This window comes from Dromiciops gliroides, chromosome 2, assembly GCF_019393635.1.
Source record: "Dromiciops gliroides isolate mDroGli1 chromosome 2, mDroGli1.pri, whole genome shotgun sequence".
Taxonomy (NCBI): Eukaryota; Metazoa; Chordata; class Mammalia; order Microbiotheria; family Microbiotheriidae; genus Dromiciops; species Dromiciops gliroides.
Window position 1 is genome coordinate 519,947,818 of NC_057862.1, and position 20,811 is coordinate 519,968,628.

A 20,811-nucleotide genomic window follows, 5' to 3' on the forward strand; every position below is an offset into this window, starting at 1 on the left:
GGCGGGGAAATGAGGGTTAAGTGATTTGCCTAGGGTCTCAGGGCTATTAAGTGTTAAGTGTCTGAGGCTGGTTTTGAACTCAGGTATGCCTGAATCTACGGGGGGTGCTTTATCCACTGTGCCACCTAGCTGTGCCCCCCCCCAATTTTTTTTTTTTGGTGAGGCAGTTGGGGTTAAGTGACTTGCCCAGGGTCACACAGCTAGTACGTGTCAAGGGTCTGAGGCCGGATTTGAACTCAGGTCCTTCTGAATCCAGGTCCATTGTGCCACCTAGCTGCCCCCCAGCCCCCTATTTTTAAAACAGTTTAATATAAACTGCTTTTTTTTGCGGGGGCGGGGCAACAAGTAAATAACACAATATTGGTCTATACATTTTTTTAGTCAATTTTAATCATTTAAGAAGATGAACCCAAATACCTTTTTCTTCCTGGATCATATGTCACTTAATAATAAGTTAGCATTGGAAATAGTTTATATTATATACATGGGCAAAAATAATTTTATAGTTGACTTGATTATCTGCTCTTTGAATTAGGCACTCACAATAATACTTTTAAAAAGACATGATCATATATTATTTTATTTTTGGCTTTGGAATATACTTTTGTGGTTATGTTTAAAGGTAACTTTCTCTTTTGTTCTAGAGTCATTGCTTAAGATGAATTAATTGAACCGTAATAATGTTCTCTGTATTCTCTTTTTACTTTCCAATTCCATTCTATGAATGGATCATCTGGCAAACATGGAAAATATAAGTTTAAAATCAGATTGCCTTATTTTTTGAAAATGTTCTATATATGACTAACATCCTTCTTGGAAGTGAAGAATTTTAGTGTGCTGGTTTCAAAGATCTTCTCTCTTTGCATTGTATTTGCAGAAACAAGAATAAAGAAAAATAGTATATAAGCTAAAAAACAAACTATTCCACAAATAGTCCATACTCAGTTTATAAAACCTTTGATTGGATTATTATATTCTTGTGTTCATTCAACCATCACTCATATGTGTTGTCAATGCATATTTTTCTTTTTTTTTAGAATTTATTGTAATTCACAATGGGATCATCACTAACTACAAAGATTTGAGAAAATTTCTGGTAAGCAAAGGAACCTAAGTAAGACCTCAAGTCTCCAGTTATATCAGAATACATACATAATATAAAGAAGAGGGAATCGTTGTGTATTAGGATAGGTGGTAGGTTGCATATCTCTCATTTGAGAACTGATCTAGGTAAATTTGGAAAGGTATCAGAAGGTGGGTCACTTAACAAAATGAATTTTTTTGAGCATAGGTACTCCTGAAGTTACTCTTTAAAAAGGCATACAGGGGTTATTGTCTTTGTTGATTCCACATCTTTGAAACCACCTTGAAGTATTTAGTATATTACCTAGGGGTGGTGGCAAAGAGAACCCTAATAAGCATGTTCAGTGTATTGTAAGATCACTATGATTTGATATTTTCAAATAAAGGGAAAACAATTTTGTATTTCTTGTTTGTAATATAAATGATATTTATCTGGAATGTAAAAAACCAAGAGTTCAACTCTTTTGTTCTACTTTCATTTTAAAAAAATACATAAGGTGTTTTATCTTCTGTTTGTTTCTAATATTAGAGATTTATTCAAAAAAGCAACTTCTAGAGTGTTCTTTCTTTCTTTCTTTTTTTTTTTTTGCAGGGCAATGAGGGTTAAGTGACTTGCCCAGGGTCAGACAGTTAGTAAGTGTCAAGTAGTGTCTGAGGCTGGATTTGAACTCAGGTCCTCCTGAATCCAGGGCCAGTGCTTTATCCACTGTGGCACCTAGCTGCCCCCAGAGCGTTATTTCTTAAGACTGATATAAATCAGCAGCAAATTTTTGTATGACTAAAAACTTTCATACCCCAAGTTCCTCACTTATTTAAACCTATAAACTTAAAAAGAATGGACAAGTCCTTCTCCCTGTGTCCTGCATCTTCCTCGTTCTTTCTCTCTATCTTCCAGTCCCCAAAGTATAGTAGTATGGTTTTGAAAACACTCTTCTTAGATACCTTCAGATGAGTACTTCTGAAGCCAAATCTCTCTAACCTTATGATTATCTATAATGATAATCTTAAGAGGAACCTCAAAGCCCTGCACAACTTTGAAAGACTTCCAAGTCAATAAGGAAACATTGTTGTGTTCAATATAGATTAAGCATTTAGTAGAGAGCTACTTTAATATAGCTGGAGGCATCTAGGTGGCACAGTGGATAGAGTCCTAGACCTGGAGGTAGGAAGACCTGACTTCAGATTCAGACATAGACACTTAACCAATTGTTTGACCCTAGACAAGTCTCACTTAATTTCTGTCTGCCTCAGTATTCTCATCTATAAAACTGGGATGATAATAGCATGTACTTCCGAGGCTTATTTTGAGGATCAAATGAGATAATATGTACAACTCTGAAAACCTTAAAGCACTAAATTCTAGCTTTTGTTATTTAACTGTTAAGTAGAACTTATTGTAATCTAGTAGTTCTTTGAAACTTGGTGATGTAGAAGTATATGCATGTAAAAATGTGAGAAATTTTCATACGAAATAATAATCAGAGTACTTTAAACAGTGACAATACTAAGGAATTAGAATGTGTACTCATTTTCACTATCTATAGAGTAAGATGATAGGTGTCAAAAATGTTAGGAGGAGACTTGAAAATTTGGGAAAATATAGAGAAAGATTTGGAAATGGAACACTTTCTTAAATTTTTTTTTTCTTAACAGGAAAGCAAAGGTTATGATTTTGAATCTGAAACAGACACAGAGTCAATTGCTAAACTTGTTAAATACATGTATGACAACCGAGAAAGTGATGATATCAGTTTCACAACACTGGTGGAGAGAGTAATCCAACAACTGGTATTTAAAATAATATTTAATTTTTAAGAGAATATCTTGTCAGAACTTACTGTGATGGAAATCATTGTTGATATGCAAATTCTGCTTTTTATTTGTTAAAAAAGAATGATTTTTTCCCTTGAGTATTTTCTGCTATCACATTTTTATATATAACCATAACATACAAATAGCAATGTAAAACCATGGAAGTTTAGAGTTGGAAGGGGCATTGGAAGTTACTGAATTCAACTCCTGTCTGAAACAAGAGTCCTTCCTAAAATATCCTTGACCAAGTGATCAGCTTTCTTGCGAATATTGGGAGCTTATCTCCCCTACAGTGCAGTGCATTCCATTTTTGGACAGATTTCCCTGTGAAACAGGTCTTATATTGAAATGAAATTTACCTCCCTGCAACCCATTGATTCTTGTTTTCTCCTTCGGAAAAACTACTGCCTTATTTATACATGACTTTTAAATATTTGAAGTCAGAGATCACATATCCTTACAAAGCCACCTCCTTAATTCAGGGCCTCATCACTTCTTTCCTGGACCACTTCAGTAGCCTTTTTTTAATTAATAAAGTAGTTTATTTTTTTCCGTTACATGTAAAAATAGTTCTCAATTTTTGTTTATACAACTTTTACAATTTCAGATTTTTCTCCCTCCCTCCCCTCCCTCCCCCCTCCCCTAGACAGCAGGTAATCTGATATAGGTTATATATATATATATATATATATATATATATATATATATATATATACATACACATAATAACATTAATCCTATTTCTGCATTAGTCATGTTATAGGAGAAAAAAATCAGAGCAATGATGAAAAACCTCATAATAGAAAAAAAACAACAGCATCAAAAACAAAAGAAATAGTATGGTTCATTCAGCATCTATACTCCGCAGTTCTTTTTTTTTTTTTTCCTGGATTTGGAGATCCTTTTCCATCACGAGTTCCCTGGAACTCTTCTGTGCCATTGCATTGGTGAGAAGAATATAGTCCATCACAGTAGATCAACACTCAATGTTGATGATTTCAGTAGCCTTTTAATTGGACTCTGTGTCTCAATCCTCCCCACTTCATCTTTCATTTAACTACCAAAATGATTTTCCTAAAGCCTACTTCTCACCATGTCATTTCTCCAGCCAGTAAATTCTAATGGTTCCCAATTTCCTTGTAGTCTTTTAACATATTACTCTCTTATATATACTCTTTGCATACAACCATACCATTTTACTTGCTGCTTTTCACATGAGGTGCTCCATTTCCCTCCTTCATTCCTTTGTCCTGGCTGACCCAAAAGCCTGGAATGCTCTCCTGCAAGCACCTTACATCCTTGGCTTCCTTTAAGACTCAGTTCAAGCTCCATCCCCCTATAGGAGCCCTTTTCAAGAGCTACCAGCTGCTAAGGCCTCCCCCAAGGTTACCTTCCTTCTACTCTACATTTAACCTTACACCACTTAGTTTATGCTGCTTCCTCTATTAGAATGTAAACTCAGGGATGATTTTGTTTTTTCTTTGTATTCTCAGCACTTAGTGCAGTGCTTTGCACCTAGTAAACATTTAGTAAATATTCTGGATAGTTTCAGATTCAGTACCTGGTCATGGAAAATCTGGTGAACAAATATTATTGTTTTTCCCTTAGGAAGGTGCCTTTGCACTAGTGTTTAAAAGTGTGCATTATCCTGGACAAGCAGTAGGTACAAGGTACTGTTATGTTTGCTATTTAATAATTTTATTATTTCTTGAAAATTTCCATTGTACCCTTATGTGACATGTTTTGGGTTTTTTTCTCTTCACACCAAGAAAAAGAGACTGTTTGGGCAGTAAGGCTACCCTTTTGCAGAGGTAGAAGTTTAGTAATGTGAAAGACGAATGAATATCTAAGCTTAGTACAAAAATGGTTTTTTTTTTGGTCCCTTGTCTTTTTTATAGTGTTAGATACATAGGAATGCCTCCTTGAGGATGTTTAAAATTTAGAATTTTTTCATTTGATTATTTAGAATTTGACAGGCTTTTTGTGTGCTAAGGAAAATACTGAGATTGTTCTGCATAATTTACAAGACTTGAATCATTTTATGTATGACGTATTCTTTACGAATTTTATCTACACTGAATTATTTAGAAAGTGACAGTTGCTTGTTATTTAAGGGACATTTTTTGGGAAGCATGCCATTGTTTCATTATTTTTATAGACCTTGATTTCCCTATTGGATTTACGTAAAACAAATGAAAATGGTGGATATGTAATTGGTCAGAAAGTACATTGTTAAAATTGAGGGGCAGTCTAGATCATGGCTAAATTGTATTCATTTAGCTGGAAATAGTACTTTTCACACTGCTTTTCCAAATTGACTGGTTAGACAGTTCAAAGTTCCTGATAATAGTAGAGTTCTCTTTTTTTCTGTTCTACCACTGATGGAGATGTCTCTCCAGAATACTAGTAAAACTACATTGTATCCAGTAGATTCTTTTTTGAAGAGTTCAGTTATTAGTGTTGGCATGAAGCTTGGAGGGAGAATTAGATTTCTCCCTAAAGCATGTTGATCTCAACCTTTGCCAAAAGTCCATAGTTCTGTAATGCACTGGTCTTATACTTAGCACCATTGTACTTGCAGGCGAGGAAGCCCCCTCCTGATTGGAGTACGAAGTGAGCATAAACTGTCCACAGACCATATTCCGATACTGTATAGAACAGGTATGAACTCTTTCTACACCCAGCTGCTGTGAAGGAAACCTTGTACAGCAGTGTAGGAGATGGGAGACTTCTTTTTTTTCTTGTGTAAAGAAGCGTCTCTTTAACTGTATTTGTTAATAATTCTGTTTAGGTAACATTTGGAAAAGAACTTTGGTTTTTTATGCTTTTGATGACTAGTAGTTTTTTTCCTGTTGTGTACTCTTTTAGCTAGGGTTCAGATTGGATCAACCCTCACACAATGGGGATCACAGGGAAAAAGAGGTGGGAAGCGTGCCCTTTGATTGCATGGACAGAGAGGGTTCTTGCGCCTCTCTTTTGTTGATTTCCCATTAATTCCCTGCTCTTGGAGTGAATGCCCTGGGCCTTTAAATGTGCTATTACTTTTAGGACGCTTTGTTTTTATCTTTTCTAATTTGCAATTTGCATTTGGCTTGCTTGAATTTGACTTTTAGGTGATTACTTTTAATTTGTTTATTAACAAAAACTGGAAATACATGAGATTTTAGGAAATTTCTGAAATTGCAGCCATAAAGCATTCCATTTTATTTTTCTCTGTTAACATGCACTGGATTTTGTTATTTTAAATAATTAAAAAAATATAAGTTCTGTATTATTTAGAAAAATATATCCTCAATGGGGTTAATAGTATGGCTGTTTTAGAATATACTAGCTTGATTGATAAATATTTTTATTCTGCATGTTAATTTCTTAGATTTGTAGCTGATACTTTTGATAGTTTTATTTCTTTTTTTTTTTTACTATTCACTTAAGTGTCTTTTTCACATTATACTTTCAGCTGTACAAACTATGGATCATTCTATTGATGTAATAGCCATAAAACAGGAAAAAGGTGCCTTCTTGATATGTGTTTATATATATATATATATATAATGTATATACTTTAACATTAAAATTTGTTATCAAAGTGGAAAGGAAGGGGGACTTAACAAGAACTAAACTGAGAACCACATCTTTGATGTGTAATTATTGCTTTCTTTTAAAAAAATGTAAACCCACCACAAATAAAGAAGTCGAGAAACCTAAAATTTGATATCTAATCCAGTCCTATAGATAATAGTTTCTTTCAGTTACCTTTTAAAAAAAAGCACAGTGATTTCAATCAATAACTTTACTAAAATTTTCTTAGAATGCCCTCAGGATGACAAGTATGACATAATTTCTCTATTACTTTAAAATCTATGAGTGCTCTTACAAAAGCCACGCAAATTAACTAGTACAGATATTATTTTTATTTTATAGGTCAGAAAACTCAAAGTCAAAGAGGTTGACTTACAGTGTGCAGTGCTGAGCAGTGTCTGGCACATAGTAGATGTTTAATAAGTACTAATTTATTGACTGATATAGTCACATAGCTCCTAAATCCTACAACTAAAACTTGAACCTTGGTCTTCTAACTCTAAAACCAGTGCTTTTTTAATGACTATAGCACCCTCCTCTCTTTTAGACATGGCCCTTCCAGTTAGTAGAGAGAACTTGAAACTAGAGCTTCTAGGTCTGTTAACCAATTGTTCCAGTGGTGGAATATCTTACCATTTTTCTAACAGGATTTTTAGAAATAATGGAAGGATATTAGTAAGGCTCAAGAAAATTTGGAAGAAAGGCACCATATAAGTAATGTGCTCATTAATTAAATGGGTTAGTAACGCATTTTGGAGATTCTTTTAAACACTCAGGTACAGTTAGCTATTAGAAGAAAATAAAATCAAAACTTGGGAAGGAATATAGTGAGATGTATTCTGATAAATATTTCTTACTAATAAATCAGGTTGTATTAAAAAACTAGATAATAATATTATGTCTTTAGAAATAGCCTTTGCCTGATTTCTGAAATGTTACATGCATGTTTGGTGGAAAGACCACCTTGTTTTTTTTGTAATTGTAATGTTGGGCTACATTGCTATGTGTAGCAATCATTTTGAATGTAGTTTTTGTAGGAAAGTTATAATGTGAATGTCCTAATAATGCCTTTATAAAGTAGGCCTATAGGGTTTTTGTTGTTGTTGTTTTCTGAGGGGCATTGAGGGTTAAGTGACTTGCCCAGGGTCACACAGCTAGTAAGTGTCAAGTGTCTGAGGCCAGATTTTGAACTCAGGTCCTCCTGAATCCAGGGCTGGTGCTTTATCCACTGCGTCACCTAGCTTCCCATAGGCCTATAGTTTGTAAGACACTTTTATACCAGTGATCTCTTTGATTATTAGAGCCAGTTTGTGAAATAAGTAGAAATAATAAGTATTTTACACATGAGAATAATGGGGATTAAAAGCACTAAGGTTATAGATAAAGCAGAGCTGGAACTTGAACCCATGCATTTTGTCTTTTTGTCGGGTGGTCTCTTAGAGAAAAATACCCACTTCACTGAATGAATTTTCTTCTTTGTTCATGGACTCTCTTTCTTTTTTTTTTTAAGTGAGGCAATTGGGGTTAAGCGACTTGCCCAGGGTCACACAGCTAGTGTTAAGTGTCTGAGGCCGGATTTGAACTCAGGTATTCCTGAATCCAGGGCCGGTGCTTTAGCCACTGTGCCACCTAGCCGCCCGTGTTCATGGACTCTTAATTTAGATTTAGGGAGATTTTATAATTCCCTATCCCTTCTTTCTGGATTGTGATAATTTATCCAAACTTCTTAGCAAAGTTTTGAATTATTCTGTTACTTTTTTACTTAGGTTGGAGTGAGCAAAGGAGAACTATTGAGGTTTCATTGAGAGGAATGAATTTTAAAAGTATTTATCAAGCATTTATTGTGTATCAGGCTCTGTGCTAAGTGCTAGGAATAGGAAGTCTGGTATACTAGCAAGAACCTAGGTTTTGGAATTGAGAGGAATTTTGTTTGATTTCCAGCTTTTCCACTGATTAGCTGTATTGATTCAGCAAATGTTTTCCCCTTTGGGCTTCTTTCTTTGTCTGTAATAGGTTAAACCTATCTAGTTCTAAATATGAAGACTTAATAAAAAGAAATAAAGTAAAAAAGAGGCCCTCTTGTCAGGAAATGATAGGGCCTTTTGTTCATTAGTCTGAGGAGAGATGTGACTTTGCTGGCTGTGTAACTGGTTTTGCTTTTAAAGACAATTAAGACATTTTCTATAGCTAAAGGAGAGTTTCTTGTGACTAAAGTACTGAAAGACCCAATTTTGTAAATGAGTAACTGAAAGGAGCGAAGTCTCTGAGTTTAAGATAATTCTAATCCTTAGCTTATCTGTCACGGTTGTGCAAAAATATTATTGAATTTTAAAAAGTTCTATCATGAAAAGAAATTCTTATTTTTAGAAATTGTATAAGTATTTAAAAAATATACACCATATTTATAATTTCAGCACAAGTGGTGTATAAAAGTTTAGATCACTAAATTAACCTTAAAAACAAAGAGCCTGAAGGAGAGAGAGAGAGAGAGAGAGAGAGAGAGAGAGAGAGAGAATGAGAGCTTGTTAGTTTGCCCAAAGAAGCTGTTCAGCAAATGGTTGTTGAATGAATTAGTGAATGAACAAAGCACCAGATGTGTTAACTTAGACAAATTTTAAGAATAAATTGAATCTGTAGAAAGCCATATTTACACAGTAAAGATGCTGGTATGCAGGCTTAAGAACTGGAAAAGAAATCTACATGCATGCTTTAATCAAGAGTTGGGTACTTTAGCTGAAAAATTGTGTGGAAAATTAACTTTCAATGTCTTCTGGTCATTTTTTCCCCTCATCCCTTAGTTTCATAATTACGATTCCAAAATAAGTGAAGGTGGGACATTGGTGTCTTAGATGACTGATCTTCCTTAACTCTTTCTTAAAATAAACAGAACCACCTTTTCCTCTCAGAAAAACCAACATGAAGTCAATTTTGACCATAAGCCATAATTATTTGATTTTGGGACTTTACATATTTAAAATTGCATGTCTCATATATACCTGTATACATATACTCCTTCATACATAAGAATATGCATAATAAGTATGTTACATTTTGATGTAAAATAATTTATTAATATTGTTCTATTCTATGTTTTGCAAATGCTTGAAGATGCCAAAGAATGGCAGTTTTTTTTTTGGTTAACTGTTATTAGAAATTAGCACTATTAAAAAAAAAAAGAAATTAGCACTAAAGTAATTGGTGTTTTCTTGATTTCTTTGTTTTTTTTCTTTCTACATATAGTAGGAAAACCCTTTTGTTTCATCTCTATTGCTTATTATTTTTGAGATCACTGTACAACAAGCATAAAATCTGATTTTTAATGATGGTTTTCTGTTAAACTTTCCACAATTAGGTTTTTTAGGAAATAGTTGAAAAGAAAATATTACTATTTATTTTTGTCTTTCCATGGAAACATTCTGATTTATTAAATATAGCAACTTACATTTTTGTTAAGTTGTGAAAATGGAGTGAAAACATATACATGCTTTTGGCAAAAAACTTCCCAAAACAAAACAATACCTTAGTGATATTGAATTTGCAATTGAAATACCTAAAATTTAAAAAATGTGACACAACTTTTGAGAATTATTTACAGTTCAATGAATTGTATTATACCATGCATGCCCTCCTACCCTTTATTTTGAAGACTCAGTGCCATAGAAAACAACAAGGTGGTTAGCATCACAGTCCACGGCGTTCTTCCTTTATTACCTTTTGAGTAATCTCTACTGAGACAATGCTGAAATTGCTTCATGTTGGTAGATACATGAGGGTTGTGCTTGAAGATTATGTTCAGTTCTGTTTCTTTAAGTGTGTGAGATGATGTCTGTTAATAATATCCCAGGCAAAGACAAGAAAGGAAGTTGTAGCCTCTCTCGTGTGGACAGCACTACTTGCCTTTTTCCTGTTGAAGAAAAAGCTGTTGAATATTACTTTGCTTCTGATGCAAGGTATGTTTCCACTATTTGTCAAAAGAAATTTTTTTTTTTGGGCCGCGCAATGGGAGTTAAGTGACTTTCCCAGGGTCACACAGCTAGTGTCAAGTGTCTGAGGCCGAATTTGAACTCAGGTACTCCTGACTCCAGGGCTGGTGCTCTATCCACTGTGCCACCTAGCTGCTCCCCAAAAGAAATTTTAAGAAAAGCTTATGCTTTAGGAAAGTCGTACCATTTGTGGTAGATGTATTCTGTCCTTGATTCTCTTCTCTATTTTTCCCCTTTGGCAATCTCATCTTGTACCTATGAATTTCGTGGTCGCCTTTGTACTATATATGTAGATTCCCATTCTTCTCTGTGAGCTTTTAGTTCCAGATCTCTAATTGCTTACTGGACATTTAGCCCCACTTTATATCATGATCAACATTTAAAACAGTTTTTAGATATTGAACACTCCTAAATCTGGCCTTCCTCTCAAGTGGCTCTATTGGGTTGGCAGCAAAACATCCTTCTAGTCACCCAGGGTTAACACTTGGAAGTCATGGCTAGTCTCCTTTTCTATTCATAGATGTTCTTGGTGATGCCTTTTATACCACTTCTTACATAGAAGTTTTTGTTGGCAATATGCTATAAACTCACCATGCTACTTTCTTAATTTTTTTTTTTTTGGTGAGGCAGTTGGGGTTAAGTGACTTGCCCAGGGTCACACAACTAGTAAGTGTTAAGTTTCTGAGGCTGGATTTGAACTCAGGTCCTCCTGAATCCAGGGCCAGTGCTTTATCCACTAAGCCACCTAGCTGCCCCACTTATAATCTTAATTTTTAAGAGATTATGTTGTCTGATTTGTAGGCATATAGTATCTAGGAGATTATTAAAGTTGAAAGATGGGGCTTTTATAGCAATCAGCACTTTAATCATTTAAAGCACTGCACAGTTATGTAAATATAATCTAGCATTTCCTCTTTGCATTCGGTTTTGGGCCTATCTCATTGTTTGTCTTTGCTTGTCTAAGATGGATTTATTGATAGACCAGTTTGATAAGTTGCCTGTCATGTTATATGTCATAATATGGATAATATTCATTTTTCAGCCACTAAGTTATTTCCTGGTATGAATGGTTTTACCAGTTTCTTTCACGTTGCTTTGGCTGTTTTAGAGAAGACCTGGTTATGTTTAAAACTTGATACAATTAGTATAGGGTCTTCTCCAAATAAGAAATATCAGAGAATTTGCCTTCTATAGGAAATCTTTTATTTTTTGAACATTTAAAAAATCTGGTAAGCTCTTTAGGTGAATATAGTTCTCTGTTTAACATTTTAATATCATTTCCTAGTGGATTGTTCAGTTTGTCTCTGTGTATCTGCATATGGGAAATAATTTGTTTTTCCTTCTCGGTTACATTTTGTTCTTCTGAGTCAAATTCTTTCTCAAAATCAGTAACTAGTGAATGGAGTGGGATCTTACATTTGTACTACCTCTTTTTCCACCACTTCTTGAATTGTGAAGATGTGGTCTACTATAGAAAATTGTGAAAGTTTTACCATTTTAATTTTAGGAAGGTTTGATAGAGATGAAAAAAGAAGTATATTGATCAGTAATTTCTGATGTCTTTCTGATTTGGGGGGGGGGCACTATGATTTTGTTTCCCTTTTCTTTGAAATCATTCCTCTTGGAGATTTTTGAGAATTGATCTCTGAATACATTTAAAATTCGATCTCCTATAGCATGACTTTCTTCTGGATGTGCAGTTGATTTCTCAACTTCATTGTTAACGTCATTACCATTTCCTCACATAGTATATCAGGTACAAAAATGGTAAAGGCTAAATGTGGTGTTTCTACTATTAGACTACATCACTAGAAAAGTGGCAACAGACCTTTCCTATTTCATATCCATGGTAGAAAAGAAGATGAAACTATCAGATCCCAGAATCAAAATCAAAAGAAACTTAAGACATCTATTACAGTCTACACTTGAACCAGGAACTCTATAGCAAACCAGACAAGTGATCATCCAACTATTGCTTAACCCTCTGCAGTGTTGGAGAGCTGATTAAGACTAAAGACATTCCATTCCACGTTTGGGTAGCTCTTAATTATTAAAAAGTTTTTCTCATATAGAGGTGAAATTTGTCTCCTTGTAACTTTCATCTCGCTCTCAAAGAATTTATAGGCTTACTTTGAAAAATAAGACATAACCTCAAAATTTAGAGAACTATGCAGGAAAATGGGATTTTCTGTTAGATCCTGACAGCACTTGATATATTGTGGATGCTCAATCGAGATTCATTGAAGGAGTAACTAGCCTCTTCTGATAGAAAGCATGGTGTAGTTTGTGTTTGTTTTTTATTTCCTGATGGAAGGTTCACTTGCTATATAGTTAATCTTTCCATCCCAATGCCCTAATATTTTTCTAGTGCTGTCATAGAACACACCAACCGTGTGATCTTTCTTGAAGATGATGATGTGGCAGCTGTGGTGGATGGTCGTCTTTCTATTCACCGAATTAAACGTACAGCAGGAGATCACCCTGGTCGAGCTGTACAGACACTGCAGATGGAACTACAGCAGATCATGAAGGGTAAGGCATTTTGTTTCATCATTTCCTTAGGGAAAGGTAGAAACATTTCCTAAGTGCCTCTGGTAAGTCGCCAGTTTACCAGTGGGTTATATTGCATGAGCACATTTATAAATCATTTGATAATGATGGAAATGCATATTAGTATTGACACAATGTTATACATAAGGGTTAGATTTCTAAGACCTACAGGGAATCGAAATACTTTTCTTTGAGTAGATTGATTCTAATGTGTTATGTTGTATAATTTAAAATTCTAAATGTGGGTTCTAATCTGTCCCCCCCCCAGTTTTGGGGGGAAACTGACTAAAATCACTGATGAATGAGTTTAGGTTTTTAATGGTTTATTGAAAGATAGTAAAAGAAAGATTGAGAACAGATTTCTTATAACTTGGCAATCCTAGATTTCCTAATCTCCCACTTCTGAAGTTCTCTGCTGCCACCCAGATGTTTCACAGCCAAAGAGGAAGAATCCTTCCCCAGTGTCTGCTTCCTGCTTCCTGCTCCCCTCCCAGAAATGGGAGGTTCCTCAAGCTGATTGGCTAGTGTCATTCAAATTCATTAAGTACCCTTAAGTACCAGCCAGAGGTGCTTACAATTTAGTATGCCAGTCAGTTGCTCTTCCCCAACTCAGTCAGCCCAGATCAATCTCCAGGTGAACCCCTGAGTTCCATTATCTTGACACAATGTCATATATAAGTTTATTTAACCTTTGTTGTATCTGAATTTCATTGCTTAAGGATCCAGCAACTATTTATAATATGTTTCTGTGGAAAAGTGTCTTCCTGTCTTGGAGACAGGAATCACATATTTTTTTGAGAGTTGGAAGAGATCTCAGCAGTAATATTGTCTAGCCCATACACAAAAGGATTCTCCATTATATTGTACTAGACAAGTGTTTGTCCAGGCCTCTGCTTGAGGACCTCCACCCACCATCTCTTGAAACACTTGGATCATTTCCATCTTGGATAGTTCTTATTGTTAAGAAGTTTTTCCTGACATCCGTATTAGATTTGCCTGTTTGCAACTTCACCCCTTACTCCTGTTTGGCCCTCTGCATTTGAGCAGAATAATTCAATTTCCCCTTCCATATGTTGATAGCTCTTCAGATTCTTGAAGAGAGCTATCTATCAGGTCCTCTTGGAATGTTCTTTTCTTCAGGCTAAAAATACCCAGTTCTTTTACCTGATTCTCAAATGTCATGAACTCAAGTCTCTTCACCATCCTGGTTGCTCATTCTCTAGCTTATCAGATCACTTAAACCATGGTACCTGGAACTGAACGCAATACTCCAGAAAAGGTCTGACAAGGTCAGAGAGTACAGTGGGACTATTGCCTTCTTACTTCTACTTCTATACTTTTCTTAAATCCCAGATCATTCCTTTTTTCACTGCTACATTACATTGTTGATTTATATTAAATTTGCAGTCCACTAATTTTATTGGATTTAGCCCAGTATTCTACCCTGCCAAGGTATTTTTAGATCTTGACTCTGTAATCCAGTATATTAACAGTCTCTCCTTGCTTTATGTCATCTGTATATTTGATGGGCATGTTTGATTCAAGCCACTGATAAAAATGTTAAACAACACAGGTTCAAGTACATCTAGCTAGTCTGATTGTATTTTCATATAATTTATGTCTCTCCGTCTTCTCCAAAAATAAAATGAGTTTAGTCTGGCCTCACACATCCTTAATGAAGCTATGTTGGCTCTTTGCAATCATTGCTTCCTTTCTTAGATGTTCACCAACCATTTCTTTAATGATCTTGTCTAGAATTTTTTTTTTTTAAGTGAGGCAATTGGGGTTAAGTGACTTGCCTAGGGTCACACAGCTAGTAAGTGTTAAGTGTCTGAGATCAGATTTGAACCCTAACCTTGAGACCTGCTTTGGTGGGTATTGTTAAAGAACCGTAGCCGTCTAACTTTTTCTTCCCTGCACTCAAGTGCCATACAGCTATTAAATGGATACTTTCTCCTTCAAACACTTTACATTTTCTCACTCTTCATGGAAGGCTTAAAGTAACCAGTGGCTCAACAGAAAATTCACCCACTCTTGAAATTGCATCATTTAATGAACTGAATAATTTGGAAGGTCTGCAAATTTATTTTAGTGTTGGACATTTAAAGAACAGAGCCTCTGGGGCACTCTTGTACTTGTATAGTATCTTGAATAATGTTTTATTTATTAAAAACCCAGGCTACTTAAAAGGTATGTTCAATGAATAAAAAAAAAGAAGTTACTTTACAGGTATATAGGAGTCATTTGTAAGTTGGGAGTCCACATGGTAGGAACTGCCTTTAGCTATGTGGTCATGTAACAGAAATGGAGTATAAGGAAGTAGTTAAATTTCTCAAAACTGCATAGACAGCTAATTAAAAACTAGCATTTAGGATAGAGCACCAGCCCTGGAGTCAGGAGGACCTGAGTTCAAATCTGGTCTCAGACACTTGACACTTACTAGCTGTGTGACCCTGGGCAAGTCACTTAACCCCAATTGCCTCACAAAAAAAAAAAAAAAAGAAATGGGCTGCCTCGGGAGGAAGTGAATTCCCTGTCATTTAAAAAAAAAAAAAAACAAAAAAACTAGCATTTAGCTGTCTGCATCTTTAATGGACTGTGATAAATTCATGTTTGGGATATAACAACTGTCATTTGAATTGGTTGTATACTGGGGAGCATAAAGTGAAGGAGTGTGTTTGTGGCTTATAATAATAGGAATGAACACCTTAATGTTTTGAAATTGTAAGATCATAGTTTTATTTATTCTTTTTTTTTTTTCTGGGCAATGGGGGTTAAGTAACTTGCCCAGGGTCACACAGCTAGTATGTGTCAAGTGCCTGAAGTAGGATTTGAACTCAGGTCCTCCTGAATCCAGGGCCAGTGCTCTATCCACTGTGCCACCTAGTTGCCCCTTGCTGTATCTTTTAATGAAAATAATTTATCCTCCCATTTCATTTGTTCATTTTTCTTCCAGAATTTTTACATAAGGTAAAAATTGTGCTAATTCTTTAGGTGTTTGTAGTTAAATATTTTGCTCCATTGTTTCTGGTTCCCTTCTTTCTCCCTTTCCACACTTAGAGAGAAACTTCAGTGACATTTTGACAATAATTTTCAAAAATTCAACCCAAATTTAGCTCCATTAATGTAATAATGGAATGTTGTTTGCAGCTTCCTCCTTTTTGCTTTACTTAATGTATTTATTTCCAGATTGTCCTCATGACATTATAATTTTCTTGCTTATAGGCAACTTCAGTTCATTTATGCAGAAGGAAATTTTTGAGCAACCGGAATCTGTTGTTAACACAATGAGAGGAAGAGTCAACTTCGATGATTATACTGGTAATTAAATGTCTATTTCTTAACTATTTAAAGGTATCTTAGCTATTGTAAAGGTTGAAACAGATAATATAAAAGTTTAGTATGCTTTCTTTTTATTTTTATATTCAGAATAGTAATGTAGCACAGACCCATTTTAAAAAACCCTTGGAGCTTGCTCTTGAATATATTTTTTAGAAAAATGATTAAAAAATGAAATAAACCCTACTCACAAGGAACCTACTATTAGAACTTAGTCAGATAAGCATGCATTTATTCAGTTCCTGAAATTTTAGGATGGAAAGGGTACCCTTTGAAACTAGATTAAGGCCATTTTAAGGCAGATAAAAAGAAATATGATATCAGAGTAGGTATCTAGCTCTTGGTCCTCATCAAGGGAGTATAGTGATACAGGTAGATGATAGAAGTAAATTTTTAAAAGATTGGGGGAAATTTTAAATGGTAGGGCCATAAATAACTATTAAGAGAAGTTGGGATATTCTTAATTTTTCAAGGTTCATGTGAAAGATTAGAATTCTGCATCCTATGACACTTCCTTTAGGGGAATAGAATAGTAACAGACTACTAGACAGAATTAACCAGTAGTCTGACAATTGCAGTCATTTTAATGTTATTGTTTATGTCTTAATTCCTCATCTGAATTGTAAAGTCTTAGAAATCAGGACCATGCCTTGCACTTCTTGGCATTCCTCTCAGTGCCCAGCATAAAACATACACTCATTATTTGGTGAATGAAGCAATAAGCAATAGTGCTAGGAGAGAAGGGATGTGAACAGAAATGGAGCAAATGAGGGATAGCTTCCTCAAAGAAAGTAAGTTAGCAAGTTTTGAGCTAAATCTGAAGAATGAGAGAGACCTGGATTGGCAGCAAACAGGCCTTAGTACATACAGAGGCAAATAAATAGGAACAAACTTATTTTTAGAAGGTAGTAGTTAGTTATATTAACTTTTTTAGAGTAGGACTCTTCTGTATCCACTAAATTTCTTTTCTTTTCTTTGGGTGGGGCAATGAGGGTTAAGTGACTTACCCAGGGTCACAAAGCCAGTAAGTGTCAAGTGTCTGAGGCTGGATTTGAACTCAGGTCCTCCTGAATCCAGGGCCAGTGCTCTATCCACCATGCCACCTAGCTGCCCCCTAGTTGTCAAATATATTAAATCATCTACAGAGGGAAAATAAATCCTGTTTGCTAGACTAGTCATTTTCAGACTTTTTTACAGCACAGTATTTTTTTCCTCTTGGGAATCACAGCACACTGAACATTGGATTTGGCAACAAGGGCTTCTAGATCCATAATGCTGTCCTTGGGATTCCTCTGCCTTTCATTCTGCCCCTCTGTCCCCCTCTATCCCTTTCTCCTCTTCTTTCTTTGTACTTAATATATTGCTGTGAGGAGGCAACAGACTGGAGTTGAGGGCAGGGCAGGGTGTTGAGCACTTCTGGGGATGGACGGATAGAGAGGAGTTTGGATGTGTGGTGCTGACCCAACCTCTGAGATCTCCTGGATTGGCAGCTGTGATAAAAAAGATAAAGGAGACATAGTCCCTACCCTCAAAGAATCTTACAATCTATTTCATAGAGACCTGTACTTCAAACTATAACACAAAGGAAGGCCTTGAATAAGGGAGAGACAAAATGCTATTGGCCATTTTTTTTTCTAATTTTATTATTTAAAAAAAATTTTGAACTTAACAAATGCCAAATAAAATGAGCATTTCTATGTATAAAGTAGGACAGGAGAGGGGATTGTATTTGAAACTGTGCCTCTCTCTGTGTACACATTGCTTATATTCAGTATGTAACTTTCAGTGTTACCCTTTTGATTGTGTTTCTTGCTTCCTGTTGTGTTTTCTGCATTAAAAAAGATGCTTCAGGGGCGGCTAGGTGACGCAATGGATAAAGCACTGGCCCTGGAGTCAGGAGTACCTGAGTTCAAATCCGGTCTCAGACATTTAACACTTACTAGCTGTGTGATTCTGGGCAAGTCACTTAACCCCAATTGCCTCACTTAAAAAAAAAAAGATGCTTCAGGGGCAGCTAGGTGGCACAGTGGATAGAGCACCAGCCCTGGATTCAGGAGGACTGGAGTTCAAATCTGGCCTCAGACACTTAACACTTACCAGCTGTGTGACCCTGGGCAAGTCACTTAACCCCAATTGCCTCACCTACCCCCCCCCCCCAAAAGATGCTTCAGTGACCCTCATTCACTTTTTGGGGGGCAATCTTATTGCTATATTTCTCTCCCTTTCACCTTTAAAAAAAATGTAACAATAACAAATCCCTGCCTTGGTTGTGTTTGAAAGAAGGGTAGCTTTTAATAAAGGAACATGGAAGTAAGGACATTAGAGAGCAGTGTCAGCAAAGGCATGGGGCAGGGTGGAAGGGGTATGTGCTGGTAAAATGGTTGCTAGTTTTGTTTGCGATGTAAAGTAAAGGGGAACAGTATGAAGTCAGGCTGAAAAGATAAGTTATGGTCAAATTTCATAGGCTTTTGAATGAATGTTATATAGACTAAGGAAAAGGAACATCATTGGGTTTGACAGTATGCCTACATTTAAAGGTTTTTGGGTGGTGGAAAAACATGATCAGATCTATGCAGTTTATTTAGCAGCAGTATGAAGGGTATATGGGATTAGGAAGAGATGAGGGTTAGGAAGACCAGTTAGAGGGTTCTTGTAGTTGTGAAGGTTTATAATATTGGCGTTGGAGGGAAGGTGGTAATGGGAATGGAAAGGAAGGATGGATTGGAGTTTTTGTGGAAGTGGAATTGGTGGGATTTAATACTAATAATACTGTTTTGAACATAACTAACTGGGAAAATAGCAGCATCATGACATTAAGTAGTGAAGTCATTGAAATGAGCTATTTAAATTCTGAAAATGTTTCCTTGATATGTTAAATTTATGTTATAAAATTAAAATTTCTATTTCCACAGAAATACTTACTTGTGTAATCTTGATAGAAAAAATTTTTTTTTTTGCTTTGGAAAAGTGTTCCATGTCTTCAGTGTCATTGGCAATACAAATTCCTGAAATTCTATCTGATGTGGCACTTTAAAAAATGTAACTAAATCTTTATTTCAGTAAATTTGGGAGGTTTAAAAGATCACATCAAAGAAATCCAGAGATGTCGACGTTTGATCCTTATTGCATGTGGAACAAGTTATCACGCTGGAGTTGCAGTAAGTAGTTTCTGGAAATTGCACTTGCATATAGTTTTTTTTTTTGTATATCATAGTTTCTCTGATAATAACCATAAAAAATTTCTTTGCTAGAAGGTAATGTTATTTTTCTCATATTTTGTTGCAAAAGTGAAGTTGACTCAAGGAATTTAAAAGCTGCTTCAAGATGTTGCAATGTCATAAGGTAATCAGTCTTGAAAGACTGACCTTAAGAGCACTTACAGACTAGTAGAATCTTTAATGTTGGCTTCATGAAGGCCAGCAAAGTGAAATTCCTGCTGCTCTAGAAAAAAACCTTAGTTCTCTCTTTATCCTTGCTTTCTTGAGAATCAAAGAAACTTCAACAGATTTGCTTGATGGGAAAGCACTTTTTAGCTCCAAAAAAAGTCCTAATTTTTGTAAGACTTTTTTGCCATATTTTTAATTAGAAGTTGAAATACTAGCCTAAGGACAGTTGGCTTAGAGTTTATTTTTAATGTGGGGCCATTAAACTGATAGGATTTTTTTGTCCAAGAGTAGGAGTCAGGGGGCAGCTAGGTGGTGCAGTAGATAAAGCACCGGCCCTGGATTCAGGAGGACCTGAGTTCAAATCCAGCCTCAGACACTTGACACTTACTAGCTGTGTGACCCTGGGCAAGTCACTTAACCCTCATTGCCCCGCCAAAAAAGAAAAAAGAAAGAGTAGAAGTCAGCTACTAATTGGTATCTTACAGCATTACTATTTTATGAGTGTTTCTTTTAAATAATCAGCATATGATAGTTGATGAAAACCAAATGTCAGCTCATTAGTGTTTCTTCAAAAGCAATCCTGTTCTTTCTAGTTAGTTTTCTTGTTTTTGATAAAGTTGAACAGGTAGATGCTTCACATATGTTTTTATGAAATAATAAAATGTGAAAATGAAAAAAAAGTCTGAGAAATAGTGGTCTGGTTTTTCCCGCTGGCTGTAGACAAGACTATACTCACACCATTCCAGAAGGAACAGCTGCTCCAATGGTCCCTATGATTTTATTGCATCATGGCAGGGGGAAGAAAACATTATTCCAGTTGTTGTAAGTTGCAATAGTTTTCCATTCAAAGAAAGACCCATCCATTAATACAGACTTAATCTTTGTTTCGGTAATGATATTTTTGAAATATTCAAAGTTTAAGTAATTAACCAGTCATGGATATTTTTCTCCCTCTGTTTTGAAAAATGTTTTTAGATTAGCATGACTTCCAAAGAGTTAGCATCAACTATTGATCTTCAGATATTCAAAGGGAAAACATTACTTTTGATGTATTTTGTACATGGATAGCTTATTTGTAA

The 20,811-nt window shown here is 35.4% G+C and overlaps 1 protein-coding gene across 1 annotated transcript in view; it reads left to right on the forward strand.

Annotated features, from left to right (window-relative positions):
- Window positions 1-20,811, forward strand: part of GFPT1 (glutamine--fructose-6-phosphate transaminase 1) — a 65,809-nt gene that overhangs the window by 25,524 nt on the left and 19,474 nt on the right. Inside the window, 10 exon segments of the mRNA XM_043988057.1 lie at window positions 1,038-1,096; window positions 2,737-2,871; window positions 4,504-4,565; window positions 5,477-5,556; window positions 5,764-5,817; window positions 6,353-6,406; window positions 10,319-10,424; window positions 12,826-12,989; window positions 16,233-16,328; window positions 19,407-19,504. Of these exon segments, the coding sequence (XP_043843992.1) occupies window positions 1,038-1,096; window positions 2,737-2,871; window positions 4,504-4,565; window positions 5,477-5,556; window positions 5,764-5,817; window positions 6,353-6,406; window positions 10,319-10,424; window positions 12,826-12,989; window positions 16,233-16,328; window positions 19,407-19,504 (908 nt within the window).